The sequence below is a fragment of the Ambystoma mexicanum genome, chromosome 2q (genome assembly GCF_040938575.1).
Source record: "Ambystoma mexicanum isolate Mex_15411 chromosome 2q, UKY_AmexF1_1, whole genome shotgun sequence".
Taxonomy (NCBI): domain Eukaryota; kingdom Metazoa; phylum Chordata; class Amphibia; order Caudata; family Ambystomatidae; genus Ambystoma; species Ambystoma mexicanum.
The window spans coordinates 1,299,165,838-1,299,182,338 of record NC_090924.1 but is presented as its reverse complement, the minus strand read 5'-3'; the positions used below and the strand labels follow the sequence as shown (position 1 = coordinate 1,299,182,338).

The window sequence follows — 16,501 nt, the reverse complement described above, 5'->3', positions numbered from 1 at the left end:
ACTTGGGTCTCTCTTCATAGTGATACCAAACATTACTGTCTGGGTTTGATGGTAGGAACGTACTTTGGCTGGTCGTCTTAGAGTAATTTCATGTTTGAGGGTATAGGGTCTTCATGATCACTTGCCCACATAATTGTATGTTTTGCTACTTGGGAAGTCTTTCATTAGTTGAGGAATTTGGGGGTGTAAGGTATCTTTTAGGAAAATCAATTACTTAATTTGGAAACCTATCATATGGGATACATTACTCACCGTAATCGTATTTCTGATGCTTGTATCTGCTTAGATTCACATGCTGTGCATAGGCTGACATCTAGTGGAAGCTGCGGAGTATTACAGTTTGTTTTTCGAAACTCGAAAATGGGCGTCGACACAGGCGTGCCAGTAATACTATCCCTAGTGTGACGTCCACTGTACCCAAGATCCCTCACGCGTCTAGGATCCTCAGATTGTATTTTTTCTGACATGAGGAAGCATGAGGAGTAGCGTGAGTACAGATAATCCAAGCAGATAGACAGAAAGGTAAGACTACAAGCAATCATGCGCCTTCTCTCGGAGGGGAGGAAGGGTGGGTCGCATGTGAATCTAAGCAGATATAAGCATCAGAAATACGATTACGGTGAGTAATGTATCCCTTCTGAGGCTTGTGGATCTGCTTAGATCACATGCTGTGCATAGATTAGCGAGCAGTACCAGAAGAAGGAGGTGGGAGGTGAGAAGGGTCATGAGCAAACAGGTGTCTTAGAACCGCTTGTCCCACTTGTGTATCTGTCTTGGAATGAGTGTCAATGCAGTAATGCTGAGTAAAGGTGTGAATAGAGCTCCAAGTAGCTGCTTTGCAAATGGGGTCGAGGGGAACATTTGCAATGAAAGCCAGAGTGGCCCCAATGCCTCTAGTAGAGTGGGCCCTTGGTGTAAAAGGCAGAGTTTTTTCAGAAAGAGAGTAACACAGCTGTATACAGTTGATAATCCACTTCGAGATAGCGCTTTTAGAGACGCGATCTCCCTCTCTGCCTGTAGCTACGGAGACAAACAGTTGATCTGTTTTCCTTAGCGGTCTGGTTTTATTTACATAGTAGAGGACCGCCCTACGCACATCTAGGGTGTGTAGTTTCACCTCAGCCGAGCTTTGCGGGTTCTGGAAGAAAGCCGGAAGCTCGATGGACTGGTTTACATGGAATTTTGATATAAATTTAGGTGAGAACCTAGGGTGTGTTCGTAAAACCAGTTTGTCTTTGTGGATAGTAAAGAAAGGATCCTGCACTGACAGAGCCTGAATTTCACTGACCCTTCTTATAGAGGTAATGGCTACTAAGAAGGCCGTTTTATAAGTCAGGTGTTTGAGACTACTTTTATGCATGGGTTCGAAAGGGGGGCCCATGAGCTTAGCTAGCACCACATTAAGGTCCCACCCCGGCGGTGGGTTAGATATAGGAGGGTGAAGTCTCTTTACTCCTTCCATGAAGGCTTTAACTACTGGTACTTTCCACCACGACACCTTGCTATGGGATGTGGTGTAAGCCGAGAGGGCTGCCAGGTGTACTTTCAGAGAGTTAAAAACCAGACCTGCATCCAGCAGGTGGAGCATGTATGTCACAATGTTGGAAGGAGTGCAATCAACCGGGTTGATTTGTTTACTCTGGCACCAGATGACGAACCTCTTCCACTTGTCAAAGTAACAGTGTCTTGTGTTTGGTTTCCTAGATTCCTTTAGGATGTCCATACACCTCTGTGGTAGATTGAGATGTCCAAACTCTATGACCTCAGGAGCCATGCTGCCAGGTTCATTGAGTTGGGTTGTTGGTGCACTGTTTGACCTTGTTGCTGGGACAGTAGGTTGTACCAGGCTGGAAGTTTGATGGGCTTGCACACCGCCATCCTGCGTAGGTGTGGGAACCACGGTTGCCTCGCCCACATAGGAGCAACTAGGATGAGCGTCATCGATTCCTTGTTCATCTTGTTCACCACTTTCCTGATGAGAGGAGTTGGTGGAAAAGCGTACGCAAACATCCCTGACAAGTTCATCCACAGGGCGTTCCCTTGGGAGTCTGGCTGGGGGAACCTGGATGCAAATCCTGGGCATTGTTTTTTCTCGCTTGTGGCGAATAAGTCTATAGTGGGGAAACCCCACTGAGAGAAGAGATCTTCTACGATCTCTCTGTGAAGCACCCGTTCGTGTTCTTCTGGGAGGGAGTTTCTGCTTAGAGCATCCGCTAGGGAATTGAGCTCCCCTGGAACATGTTGCGATGATAGGAAGATGTTCCGTCTGAGTGCCCATATCCAGATTTTCTAGGCAAGCTTGGACAGATTTGGCGAACGAGTCCCTCCTTGCTTGTTCAGATAGAACATGGCTGTTGTGCTGTCCGTCCGGATCTGCACCGACAAGTTTAGTAGATGGAGCTCGAACGCCCGAAGCGCTCTGAATACTGCCAGAAGCTCTAGCAGGTTGATGTGGTTCTTGGCCACTGAGTGAGACCAGAGACCCTGAGCTGTGTGGTGGAGATGGTGAGCTCCCCACCCCGTCAGGTATGCATCTGTAGTCACCACTGTGTGTACTTCGGGATCGTAAAAGTCTTTTCCCCTTGCAAGATTCTCTCTTGTCCACCAGTGTAGGCTCTGTACAAGTGTTGGCGAAACGACCACTAGATCGTCCCACTGACCACTTGCCTGAGACCACTGTTTCGCCAACCATTCCTGCATGGGACGCATGCGCAGTCGCGCGTGGGGGACCAGGTAAATGCATGACGCCATCATGCCCAGTAACCGCATTGCTTTGCGTACCGTTATTTGTTGACCGGACTGATAATGTGGAATTTGCAGTAGTATATTCCGAATTCTCTCTTCCGAAGGGAAGGTCAACCCTTTCCGAGTATCGAGGATTGCTCCTAGGAACTGTTTTGAGGTGCTTGGCACCAGGCTTGACTTCTTCTCGTTGATTGAGAAGCCTAATTCGTGGAGGAGGTCGATAGTCCTTTGAATGTTTGTCTTGCAAATTCCTGGGGTTTCCCCCGTTATGAGCCAGTCGTCCAGATAAGGGTACACACTGGGATTGCCTCCCTGCGTAGGTGTGCAGCTGCCACCGCCAGTACCTTGGTGAATACCCTTGGTGCTGAAGCTATCCCGAAGGGCAGTACCTTGAATTGGTAGTGGCGACTGTCCACCTTGAAGCGCAAGTACTTTCTGTGCGCCGGGAGCATGGAAATATGAAAATAAGCATCTTTCATATCCAAGGTTGCCATGTAATCCCCCTTTTTTAGGAGGAGGATTACCTCTTGTAGCGTGGTCATACGGAATTTTTGGGGCTTTACATACTTGTTGGCAGGCCGTAAGTCCAATACTGGGCGCATTGTCAAATCTTTCTTTGGCACAAGGAAGTAAGTTGAATAGATACCCTTGTTTACCTGGTGTCTAGGGACGAGTTCTATCGCGTCCTTTTCTAGCAGAATGGCGATCTCCTCGAGAAGGATCTTCTGATGTTCTAAGGAGTGTACTCTTTGTCGTGGAGGATGGTTCCGGGGACGCTGCAGTAATTCTATACAATATCCTGTGGACACTGTTGACAGCACCCATCTGTCTGAGGTGATCCCTTCTCAAGCCTGGGTGAAGTTGGAAATGCGTCCCCCTACTGGGGTTGCGTGAGAAGGGACCCTGAACTGAGCGTTACTGCTTTGGTGGAGGCGTGCCACCTCCCTTGTTGGGGCTGCCTCTGCCTCTCCCCCGACCTCTTTTGTTACCCCTGCCGTAACCTTGGGTAGACTGCTGGCTGTTGTTCAACTGTGTACCCTGTCCCTGGGCATAGGTGCCTCTTTGTGAATTTTGCCCGCGTGGGCGACGAAAATTACTGTTCCCCCTCTGGTTAGGGGGTTTGTTGGTTAGTTGGCCAAGGGATTTCAGTATTTCGTATTCGTCCTTGGCGTTTTTAAGTGCGTCTTCGACCGCTTTCCCAAACAATAGATCGGGTTCCACCGGCTTATCTATTAATGAAGCCTGCGTTTCTGTTTTGAACCCCGACTGCCGTAACCACGCATGTCTTTTGATAACAGTACCTTATGCTATCAATCTTCCTGCGTTGTCCGCGGCGTCGAAAGTTCCTTTCAATATGCAACCAGACACGGCTCTCCCTTCTGCCGAGATCCGAGCCAATTGGCCCTTTAACGGTTCAGGAGCAGAGGCTATGAGTGCCGCGATCTCTTCCCATTGATGGCAGTTGTAGCTGGCCAACAGGGTGGTGGAGTTAGCAATCCTCGCTTGGTAGGAGGACGTTGACGCTACCTTCCTGCCAAACCCGTAAAGTTTCTTGCTCTCCTTGTCGGGAGGAGCTTCTGACGAAGATAAGGGTGTTCCAGCCCTCTTCCGAGTGTTGGTAACAACCAGGGAGTCTGGTTTAAGATGTCCTCTTATATAGAGAGGGTCAGACTGGGCTGCCCGAAAAGTTTTTTGACCCTGGGGTTGACTGCTCTGGTGAGGTTTGGGTTCACCAGGGATGGATCTATTCTTCGTTGGATGGATTTAAGGATAGGGATGGTCTGAGCGACCGGCCTCCTCTCTCCCACCAACTCTTCTGCGAAGTCCCTTTCCTCCTGTACACCGTGGGTGTCGATGTGAAAATGTTCTGCCGCGCGAGCGAGAACCTCATTAAGGAGGGGCTGGTTATCGACTGGCGAGTCGGTAACTGGGGCTTCGTTCTCTACCGGGGAATCTACTCTGTAAATTTCCTGCTCATCTTCTCCCTCATCCTGGTCCTCATCATCCGCATAGTATCCCGTCCAGGTTTGTTCCTCCATAATTTCAAACTCCAGGTCCCCCTCAGGGAAAGGCTCTCCTTGGTACCTGGGGTGTGGAGTAGAGTATGGAGTAGAGTAAGGCTGCACCTCGAAGGGTTCAGGTGTTTCGAACCGGGCCTTTTTACTTAGGGGGATAGGATCAGTGGAACCTGAGGGTGTGGCCCCCTGAGGGTCATACGAGAGGAAATGCTCTGGATTCTTGTCGTAAAAATCTGCCAAGGAAGACATCCTTGACATGACCCTGTCTATGTCTACACTGGACCATTCTTTGGAACAGGGGATGACTTTAGTAGGCAATTTCGGGGACTTATCAAGAGTACCCTTGCTGGATGTTTATCTCTTAGTAGATTTGTATTTTTCTGTCTGCTTAGGGGGGAAGGATGGTCTTACAGGAGTGGAAGAATGTGCTTTCCGCTGTTTCCCCCCCATCCCCGTGCGTGGAAAAATGTTTTCCCTGTCCCTTGGAGGCCCCGGAGACTTTCGACGCCAGGCGTCGAGGGTCAGAAGAGGTATCTGTGTCCTTCGAGCGTGGGGCCTCGCTGGTGTTAACTGCGGGCTCCGTCTCTTGGAGCGCGGCCTGGGGGTGGAAGTCGTCTTCGTCCTCCGACGATCGAACTTCCGTTAGTCTAGGGAGCGAGGCACTCTTGGCTTGCCTTGCGTCATGAGGCGATCTCGATCGAGAGCGCCCAGAGGACACCGAGTCGGACCGTTCTATCTGTGCCTCTTTCCGAGAAGTCGACGTCGTCGAGGTTCGGTTGGACTTAGTGTGCTTAGTGTGTGTAGGGTGTGTAGCGCTTGCGTCGCCGGGGGTCTTCCCCATAGCCGCCCTGCCGGACGACCTTCCGAGGTCGGGGACCTGCGCTCGGCTGTCTTTCGACGCCGTAATGCCCTCGCCGTCCGAAAGTACGGCGTCGCTGCCATCGCTGAAGGCGCCCTCCGCTGCCATGGCCGCCTGCCTGGCGTGGTGGGCCCAACGCTTTGTCGAACGGTCCTTAAGTGTCTTAGGTTTAAACCTACTACACGCTCTGCAGTTCGCTTCGGGGTGGTCCCTCGGCAAGCAGAGATTGCACGTGGCGTGCCTGTCGACCCAAGGGTATTTGCGGTTGCACTTGGGGCAGAATTGGAAAGGGGTACCCTCCATACGCACCTTGAGGCAGCGGGCTGGTAGGTGTAGGAAATATATAAGGTGTACCTATATACCAAGAGTGAAGAGTATGTACCACCCCCCACTCTCCCTACTTGCAGGGCCGAGGCCAGCGGCCTACCAGGCCCGGGCCGAGGCCAGAGGCCTTTCGAGGCCCAGATCCGTCGTGCAGCAGCCGACGGTCGATGTCTTCTCCAGCCGTCGTCGAGGGTCGACGTTGGGGTGGGGAAGGATGTCAATAAAGAATTATAAATTTCAATTATTAGCAAAAGTATGGCTAAGGCCAGGGGACTCCGCAAGATGCTTCCGACCAGTATGGCGGAAAAAAACAATCTGAGGATCCTAGACGCGTGAGGGATCTTGGGTACAGTGGACGTCACACTAGGGATAGTATTACTGGCACGCCTGTGTCGACGCCCATTTTCGAGTTTCGAAAAACAAACTGTAATACTCCGCAGCTTCCACTAGATGTCGGCCTATGCACAGCATGTGATCTAAGCAGATCCACAAGCCTCAGAAACCATATTACACTGTCAGGATTCTTAACAACCCTCCAACCATCACATTCGAAATTGATGCAGCCCTTACTTGCAACCACTTTGTCTAAAAAAAAATTGAATCTCTAGCATTTGTTTGACTTCAGTAAAGTGGGGAAACGAAGGTAAGGGCGCACAAATGGCTTTACAGAAAAATCTTAGGATGCCACTTCTCGCCCCAGCTGCACCAACGCCACCAGGGCCATGTCAATCTATCCAATGGCCCTTTGTAGATGTTTAGGATTTCCAGATGCACTATTCCTCTGATGGTATTACATTAGATTAGGACTGTCTGGAAGGAACATTCTTATCCATCACAAACAACATTAAGGAATGTAAGTAATTTGCTCGACTTCTGATTACTGCAGTCCAGAGGCTAATAAATGTGAATATTCTGAAAAGTGATAGCTAGCATATAACTAACAGAGAGTTAAAAGGGTAAATAAGACAGAACGTCCCACTTCATGAAATAAAAATTGCAAAGAACCAATAAGCAAAGACACTACTGATTCTAGAGACTGGCGGTCTCCAGAAGGCTTAGAGTGTTATCAACCTAAAATGCCACATTTTTCTAGGATCTGTAGTCTGAAACAAGACCTGATCAACAATCCATCTTTTGAAGATCTAGCCTGGAGTAAAATGTGCATTCTTGAACTCCCACAGTCTCATAAAAGCAGATGGGTAGGTAAATATAGAACATTTGCGCCGTACATGAAATCGTGACAGCATATCATGTGGAATGAAAAATGTGTGTTTTGCTGGTGGCCTTGTGAAGTTACAGACTGACACAAAGTGAGAAACGGAACAAGAGGATGTGGACGCAAGAGCTTTGGATTGTGTGAGAGGAGTGTGGGCATATAGTGTGCAACAGGTTACATGAGAGGTATTCTCCTGCAGTCAAAAACAAAAAAAACAAATGTATGTTGCCTACATCTGCATACAATTGGGTACAACTGCATTTAAAAATAAACATCACTGGCACAGAATACAATTATCTGTGCCTGAAACAAGAAAGGCCTTGAGATTGTGGCAATCAAAAATGCCATGCTGGCTCACAGAAGTTTAACATCACCAGACATATTGAAACTATAACCTTAACTAGCGCACAGAGCTGTTCTTGCAAAGTTCAAAGTTACAGAATACTGTACCTGCTTTGCATTGAGTGAATTTTGGGAGATTTGGGTGGCTTGGTCGATTCAATGCCAAGAAGCTGGATAGCGCCGTTATCTGAAGCCACAGCCAAATAATGGGAGCCTTGACAAAACGTAAGTGTCTTAATGTGACCACCAATCCGTGAATATGTTAATATCGCCCTAAATGAAAACAAGGGGAAACAGTTAATCTAGCGACCGCTAACAATTATGTCATTATGTTTCTTTTAAGGAGGTATGAAATCAAACTGCTGATAGAACACAAACCACGCACATAGATTGCTTTTCCTTTACAGACAACCAGGAAGCAAGCCAAAGCACAGTGAGCTCAATATTAGTGTTTCACAGGGCCACTTGATTGATTTTCACTGTTCATTGTGTGCTAAAGGCAGTCAAGGTTTATTTTTTCCTAATCATTTGAGTATCTATCAAATAAATTCTGAGGTTCTGCCTCACAGTTGAGAAACTTTAGATAAGAGGGCAGTTGCTTTACCTTGTCATGCTCTAAAAATAAAGTATACTCTCTGCCTTTTGCATTTATTGTGCTTCCATTGCACTTTACACCAAAGCGCTGTAAATGGTTAACAAAATGGTACAATAACTGATATGACTATTTCAGAAAAAGAGAAGAAAAGAAAGAGACAAAGGAAAACCATGTGAATAATGAATGTGCACAATATGCCATGCAATCGATTAGTGTTCATTCTCCATACATTTGTTTTGTCATTAACATGTTTATTAGACATTTTGGATATAATATACACGAGAAACACATATAGTACTCCCAACAAAACCAAACGTGATCATAGAGATTTAGTTTCTTAAGTTCTTTCCATAGAACTCTCTCAACCAAGGATATTCTGCGCAATTTCTGAACCCAATCCATTCTAGTTGGTGTTGTCATAGCTTTGATTTATTTAATATCTGTAACACACTGAAGACGAACAGGCTCAAAGGCATTAGAATGCTGACAAGACAAACCAACGACTAACAGTAACCTAACAAAACGTGTCTGAAAAAGAATCATCTGAGAAACAGCGATAGTCATTCAAATAGGAGAGTCTTCAAAACAGCCCCTCAGATCAGGAGGTAAAGCATTCCAACATTTCGGCATCGAGTGGTGAGGCGAGGCCAAGCCTGTGGCACTAACCTGAAGTAGCAACATTATATCATAAGTGAAGTGCAGAAGAGACGCAAAGAAAGGCAGACCTGTGAATGAACTTTAAAGTAAAATGCAGCTGTGAGATCAGCAACACTAAGTAATTGAGTGGTCTGGTGAAAGGAAGTAGCCCATTTCAAAGTCTACGTGAAAGGTACATTGTTTGAAGCTAAAAAGGCAAACAAACAGTGATGAACTTTGAGTAAATGTGGTCTTGTGGTGGTCTGTAAAAAGTACCACGCATACTAAAACATCTTCGACATCCGAAAGGGGTCCAAACCTGATTGAGGGAGACCCAAAGTACAATAAGCTTGGCGAAGGGAACCGCTTGCAATTTTGTGTTGAACTGTGATTTGAGAGGGCTGAGTCCGGCAGAGGGGGACCTTTGTGAACTTTACGTTGGAAAACATATTTGAAAGTCAAGAAAGAGACTTTAAGTTGTAAAGCCAGGCAGCCCTCAATCCACGGTTTCGGAGTGTTAGAAACCGAGCCAGAGTGCGTCATCCTGCCTACAAGGACAACCTTACTCCGTGAGGTCTAATGTTAGGAAGAGCGCTGATTCAACTACCTTTATTCTTTTGAACACTGATTTTTCCTTTGCGTACATTTACACTTTTCTTGTACAAGAGATAGGTCAGGCATTAGGTTTTGTTAGTATATGCCCTTTTACTTTGACTGACTCGACTAGGACTGTTTTGTTTATCGTTTGATGGTCGAGAATACTCCACTTAGTTATAGGGCAGAATAGAAGTTTCTCCAGGCCCAACATTTTCCCAACACCCCCCTTTTCTGATGAACCAAATTCACCCTCCCCCTGCCTTTATAGGCTGTTGAAAACCATCTCCCCCTCATTCATACCATCAGAGTACTGGGACGAGAAAGATGTGACTAGGAGTAGTACACACTTGTCATTTCACCACTATGCTACGGAGACAAGGAAGAGGCCTAAGGACTGTTGTGAGGGTCAGGCACGTCCCAATAACTATGGCCATGCACTTGGAACTAGGTACTCACACCTGCAACCGGTTAAATGGTTGCAGGTATATAAAAGGAGAAAGGAGCAGAACAGGAGGGAAGCAGCAAGGCAGGAGAGCATGGCAATCCGAGGTGGGACAGGCAGAGTATGGGCCAGTGAAAAAGACGCGTATTGCAGAGAAGCCAGGAAGACGCAGAGGCCAGAGCAGACCGCAAGAGGGTCTGAAGCCATGCAGAGCCCAATGCCTTGTGTTCCCCTTGGGAGAGGGGCAGACAGAGACTTCTCCGACGCCACCGAATGCTGCAGGAAGGTCGGGAAGAAGTAGGCGCTGTTCGCCAGAGCTCCCCGGGAGTGAGACAGGAAACAGCGAGAACTGAGAACAAAACCAGCGCACCCGGAGGGACGGCCGCACCAAAGTGAGTGACTCGGAAGAACCGCTCAGACTGGGGCGCTGCAGGGGCATGGTATGTAACGGCCAATGCCGGTCAAGCAAGAATATATGGAAAAGGGTCGGGAGAACAAATGTGAAGTATTGAATTCCAAACAAGTTGCCAAGCACGTACTAAGTTTTGAATGCTGACGAATGGGTCTGGAGACCAAATATGAACTATTGAATCTTGTGAGGAACATAAAGGTATTCTCACTCCTAAGCCCCTTGGAAACTCTATGCAGGTGACCACAGAAAGGCCATCGCTATTGGATCCCGATCCTGGGGGTGGAGAAGTGAGGGAGGATCACCTGGGTAGAGGGTCTTTGGTGATTGGGAGTGGGGTGCACTTGGGCGAGACATGGTATCCCCTTTTCCTATTGATAGTCAATCCAATCCTTCCCTATTCTTCCTGGACTGTTATAAGACAGTTCCTCTTATTCTTTCACACATGGCAATTGACATTACTGGGACGAAGAAGCAGCAACGAAACTGATACTGATTTTTTCTTTACCGAGCATTCCCAGCCTGACGACGGGGAATATTCATGAGCATGTGAATCCATGCCAGACCCCATGCTGGAGAAAAACCTTTAGTCAGACGTGTGAAATAGGTCCGAAAACCAGAACTCGCATCTCACTGCCTGCCCCTCGGAATCCTTTGCCAATCATAGAATTGGGATGGACATCACCGGACTTTTAGAAACATCTAGGCTGGGCAACAAATATGTCCTCTTGATTGTCGAGTATGCGACCAGATAGCCCGAGGCATTGCCTATGCAGAACAACACCATCCAGCAAATTCTAAAGCACCTCCTACAGTATTTTTCCAGAGTTGGACTTCCTAAAGAAATCCTAGCGGATCAAGGTTCACATTTTATGAGCAAGCTCATGGGGGAAGTCAAGGAACTACCACACATTACCAGTTTAGGAACATCAGGGTACCATCCTCAAACAGATGGTTTGGTAGAGAGATTCAATAAAAACCTTTTGCCAACTTGAGTAGTCCCCTAAACTTGTTTGTTTTCACAGACTTTATTTTTGCTGTCAGAGGGATTTCTACTGAGGACACCCAGGACCTGCAACTAACTTTGGATCTGCTGCCCTTGGTATTTCATAAAGCTAGGGGCAGAAAAACCTTGCACAGTGCATGGATGTTCATTGGTAGCAAGGGCTAGCCCCCGACCATGTGACATAAATAGGACAGCCTAGGCAATTTTGTTTGCTGAAATCTAACTACAAGAGGTTGAAAAGATGGCAAATCTTCGAGGATCCTGGTGCTAGCTGAAATGCTGTCCATCTAATCCTTCAGATGGTGAAATGCTGCCTCTTAGTGTTGTGAAATCCTCTTTCAAGCTCTTACTCTACCTTTCACACAGCATCCCTTTCTGGAGCATTCATTGCTGCAGCTTCTGGTTCACTGTTGAAGCTTCCTGAAATTCTGACTCCCTATCTGGCCTGAAGTGGGAGTCGTTGCTCAGGAAAAAAAAACCTTGTCAGGGTGTAATTGCATTGTGTACAAATACCGTTTTATTGCAATGTTGCTTACTCCACTATAATTGTTATTACTTCATACAAGTACATTCTTTGTGCACAATACAATTACACCCAGCCACTGTATTTATTGTTAATTCATTGTGTATATGGTGTGTCTTTTTTGTTTGCAAATATTTCAATTTTTTCAGTTGTTTACTTGGTCCAGAGGTCAATTCACTTCATATCAACATAGTTCCAGGAGAATACATTTTCAGCTTCCCAATATCTTCCAAAATAGTTTGTATGCCCTTGACTGACATGTTTTTTCATTCTATTTATTCCTGTGAAATGAATTGCCCTTCATATCCCCGATCAGTAGAATTGTGTTACCTTACATTAGTTCTGTGGGAGTCCTTGCTGCCTACCTTGGACCTGAGTGGCTTGCTGATGGCCATCCTCAAATGTAGTTTTATTGGTCCAGCCACATTCCCAGGGGTCTGCTTGTGGAACTGGGGGCAGGAACCAGCATCTAGGCAGATTCAATCCAGACACCAAAATTGACCCCTGCATCTACGACTCCTGTGCCTTCGACAATCTTCTTCACCTTGTTTAACCAACAAGGTTAAAATATGGTCAAAGAATATGGTCTTTTACCACTCTGGTACTGAGATGAGGAAGATTCCTACTGAGAATTGTAAGGGTCAGGCATGTCCCTTTAATTATGATTAGGCAGGGCTAATTGAATATTCGCACCTGAAGCCTGTCAAAGGGCTGAAGGTGTATAAAAGCAGCCCAATTCAAGGTGTGAGGAAGAAGGTGGAAGCAGAAGCTGAGTTGAGGCAGCAGTGGCAGCAGTGGCAGAGAAGCCAAGAGAAGCAGCAGGGAACCGTGGTGAAGAGGCAAGCTGAGACGCTGAAGTCTGCTGAAGCCTCGTAGAGCAGATCCAGCACTGGAAAGGGAGCTGTGTGGAGAGGCCGTCCGTTTTCATGGAATTCAAAGTGCTTGTTTCCCTGTATTCAGACAGTGACACAGGAGTGCCTGAGGGGCATGAATTGGAACCCTTATGCAGAAAGCAGTGGACCTAACGATCCACGCTACTGGGAGCTCCTTAAACACAACAGGTGAATTTCTAAAAAAGGAGAAACCCGGTATGCAAGTGCTTGAACTTTCCTAGAGGAATACATTGCATTGGTGAGGTCGCGTGTAAGAGAAAACAAGTTCTCAAAAGTCTAAGAGCATTGAAAAGTTCATTTTGAAGTGAATAGAGAAGTATTATACAGCGGGCTGAACTGCAAGCGTGCTGCATGTGCAACTCGCGCTTTCTGAACATTGTTTTTTTTTCAAAACTTTATTTTAGTGCAGTGCAAGACATATATATCCTCAAGTACAGTACATAACATCATTACAGTTTTTACGACAATATGGTGGTTGTAGTGTCCTTACATGCAAGTATTGTTCATACTATGTAACTCAGTACATTTTCTTTTGCCTATTGTTTACTGAACAGTTCTTACTCTCCTTAAGTATTCTCGAAAAGGCTCCCAAATGTCTTTAGGCGTTACAAGTGATACATAGGACTCCTCACACTCATTCGCATAAATCATTTCTCTAATACACATATTAATGTCCGGAGCAGTCTTCGACTTCCATAATAGGAGTATACATTTTTTAGCTAACAGACACCCCAATCTCCATGTCTCCAAACAAATATTTTGGTAGGAACAGCTGTAATGGAGGTGTTGAGATGAAGATAAGGTACCAAAAACTGAATGCAGTAGGGGACAGCCCCCCCACCCCCCACTTAAAGCCAGGCAGAGAAATTTGTATGGACTGATTTAGTATTGTAATTATGTGAAAATAGTATTCATAGTGGTAAAGGATATTAGTATTCTAAAGGGTGTCATGTTTATAAAGTTGAAAATGCATTGGTTTAGTAAGTAGGCAAGGTACAGAATGCATATTATAAACATTAAGTAGGAAAATGACTAAGTCTTTTCCTATACACGGACAGAAAAGAACTCTGAGAATGCCTTTAACTTACAATGCCTTTAACTGACAATGCTGATAAATGGGTGCATAGATGAAGAAATGCTGCGGAGCGCGTTAGCATGAGTCAGTTCTGAAGTTGAAACATTCAAGGCCACTGTGCCTTCAGAAACCAAATAAACACTCTGAAACCAGACAGTTAATTGGGATGTGTCTGGAAATTTAGCTAAGGGAACCAGCTGCATAACCATATTTGGGGCAGAGCACCGGGAAAAAGCCTAGGATGTGTGCCAGAAGGTATTTCATTGTTGATGGTTTAAAACATTTAAGAAATAATTTCCCGGTGCGCGAATGCTCAACAAAGGGTTTGCCTGGACATGTTTAGAAAAGGTGGGGGCTGAATCCTCTCTCTCTCTCTGACAAGATATAAAAGAGAGCTCAATTTTTAGCTAGGTGGTGGAGTTTGTGTACTTGACAACGATGCAGTTTTTTGCTCTGTGTCAGCTTGGCATGAAATAAAACTTGATGAACTTGACTCTGTCTCCTTGCCTGCTGTCTGGTCACCTTTGCTGAGATGTCTGAGAGCTCCAGAGAATACCAGAGAGGCCCAGAGAGCAACAAGGGGCCCCAGAAAGCCCAGGGGGGCCTGACAGAATGGAAGAGGTGAAAAAGAGCACAATCGGGGTCGTGGCGCTTCCTCTTCACAGCAAAGGGGGTGGGGGACATCCGTGCATTCATACAGGCAGTCTGCAACCTCCTGACAAAACTGGGCTACCACCGGGCAGCTCCAGTACATATGGTGTGAATCGGCCACGTCAGCGTTGCATTTGATGCAGCTGCCGTACGCCGTGGGGGCAAACCTAGCAATTTATGCAGGGGTGTAGTGCAATTTAAGCCTGGTGGTTCATGTGTGTGACATCCTTCCACTCCTTCATATGGTGGTTAAGTCCACAGGAATTACTTGCCAGAACTGAAATAATAGACCCTAGCATGGGCGGTTTGTAATTACCAAAGCCCAGTATATGCCGAGCAGAGCCTGAAATGTGCCTTTGCTGTGTAATCGAGGAGTATCTTGCACGGTTTTATTTTATTAACCATAACAACCTTCAAAACAAAGCCTATGGTAAACCAACATCCATAGTTCACAGTAACGTTGTCCCTACTCCCAACCCACATCATCCCCCTCAACTTGATGACGGAACCCCAATTACAGTGAACCGCAACTAGATATGCCTTGGGGTGCACTGCGTGCAGTCGGCAGTGTTACTCAGATGGCCAACCTCTAGCCACCAGCCCCAATACATGCGTTATCTGTGCCCATATTCAAATGTGAGACAAAAGCCCCAACCACCGGGGGTGGTCAGTCGTTGTCCATATTGTCTGGTACGTTGTTGCCTGCTCCTCGGGAGCTGTATGGAGATAGTGGATTCAATATACGCAGTTGCTGCAGCCAGATCCTCAAAGAAGTGTGCCCTTCCTCCATGTTGTATCCTCAATTTCGCCAGATACAGAAGTGCATATTGGACTTGACGAAGGCGTAGAAGTTTTTTAACTGCATCATATGACTAGCGTTTAGCCAGCACATTTGTGGAAAAGTGTATATCCGATGATTCGTATCGTAGTGCCCCCTTTTCCCTGGCCATGCGTAGGATTACGTACCTGTCGCGGTAGTTGAGGAGTTTAGCCTGGGTTAGTGCGGGGAGGAGCCAGGACCCGATGTGCTCTTTCCACCAAGAAGTATTGTGAAAATCTGGATGAGTCGAATAGTGATTGTAGCAGGCGCTCAATGAATTGTTCCATCAGGCCTTTGCAGGCTGCTTCCGGAATTCCAATGATCCGAATGTTATTAGGGCGAGAGCGGGATTCTAAGTCGTTGCACTTATTGCAGACATTGATGAACTGCTGTAACAGGCGTGTGATGTCCCAGCCATGTTTAGTGATGGTGTCTTCCGTCTCACTAACTCTCGTTTCAACCTCTGTGAGTCGGGCTCCCTCTTTTTCCAGCTTAGATTTCAGGGACCCGGTAGTAGAGACAATATCATCTAATATCATGTACACGGCCATGAAACCGTTCTGAATTGTGTGGTGCCGGAGGGTGAGGGCTGTTCATCTTCGACTGGTGCCTCTGCGGGGCTCTGGGTTTTAGCGGGAGTGCTAGTGTAGGTGTCCATTGGCCCTTTCTTTTTGGCCTTGTGACAGGGCCATGACCATATTCGCCCATCTAGTATACTCCAGCTGGATTCACTTAGCAGGGAATGATTACCTCTCCCTCTGATCTCCATTGTGGCTGTGACCCGTTGCTCCTAGGTATTCCCCCACGATAGTCGCTCTTCCGGAGTGGGGGTCAGACATGGATGCCAACGGGATGCCTCAAGGCCAACACCACATCTATATCCTGACCATGATCGCGGCCGAATTGGCAGCTGCGCCACCAGTGTCACTAACCTTCTTGTGGTGCCTTTCATGCTCCCTGCTGTCTCATAGTGTCATCACGTTCTTCGGAGCGGAAGACAGGGCATCATCGGCATCTTCGATGAAGTGTGCAGCACCAAGGATCCGTAGAGTTAAGCGACGCCAGCATAGAGGTTGCGTTGCAAGCAGCAGTTCACTGTAGTGTGCCCGGCAATGCGTCCTGCAATGTTGCTGTTCAGGGGTCGGTCAGCTGCATGATGGCTGGCAATCAACATGGGCATGTCTCATGTGGGGTTGTCTGCGGTAGGGTATGGAATTAGCCACCACCGCGGTCGCGCTGCTCCCACTGGGCCGGGGGCCGCAGCTGTCTACAAAGTTGCCTGGGTGGTGTCCGCAATCCCGTGCACCAAGCGCTGTGCCGGAGATGTCGTTGTGGGTCTCCAACAATGGC

The 16,501-nt window shown here is 47.0% G+C and overlaps 1 protein-coding gene across 1 annotated transcript in view; it reads right to left on the bottom strand.

Moving 5' to 3' along the window:
• Positions 1–16,501, bottom strand: part of PIK3R4 (phosphoinositide-3-kinase regulatory subunit 4) — a 1,130,409-nt gene that overhangs the window by 265,038 nt on the left and 848,870 nt on the right. Inside the window, exon 14 of the mRNA XM_069648735.1 lies at positions 7,613–7,777. Coding sequence (XP_069504836.1) covers positions 7,613–7,777 — 165 coding nt within the window. The remainder of the gene's footprint in view (positions 1–7,612; positions 7,778–16,501) is intronic.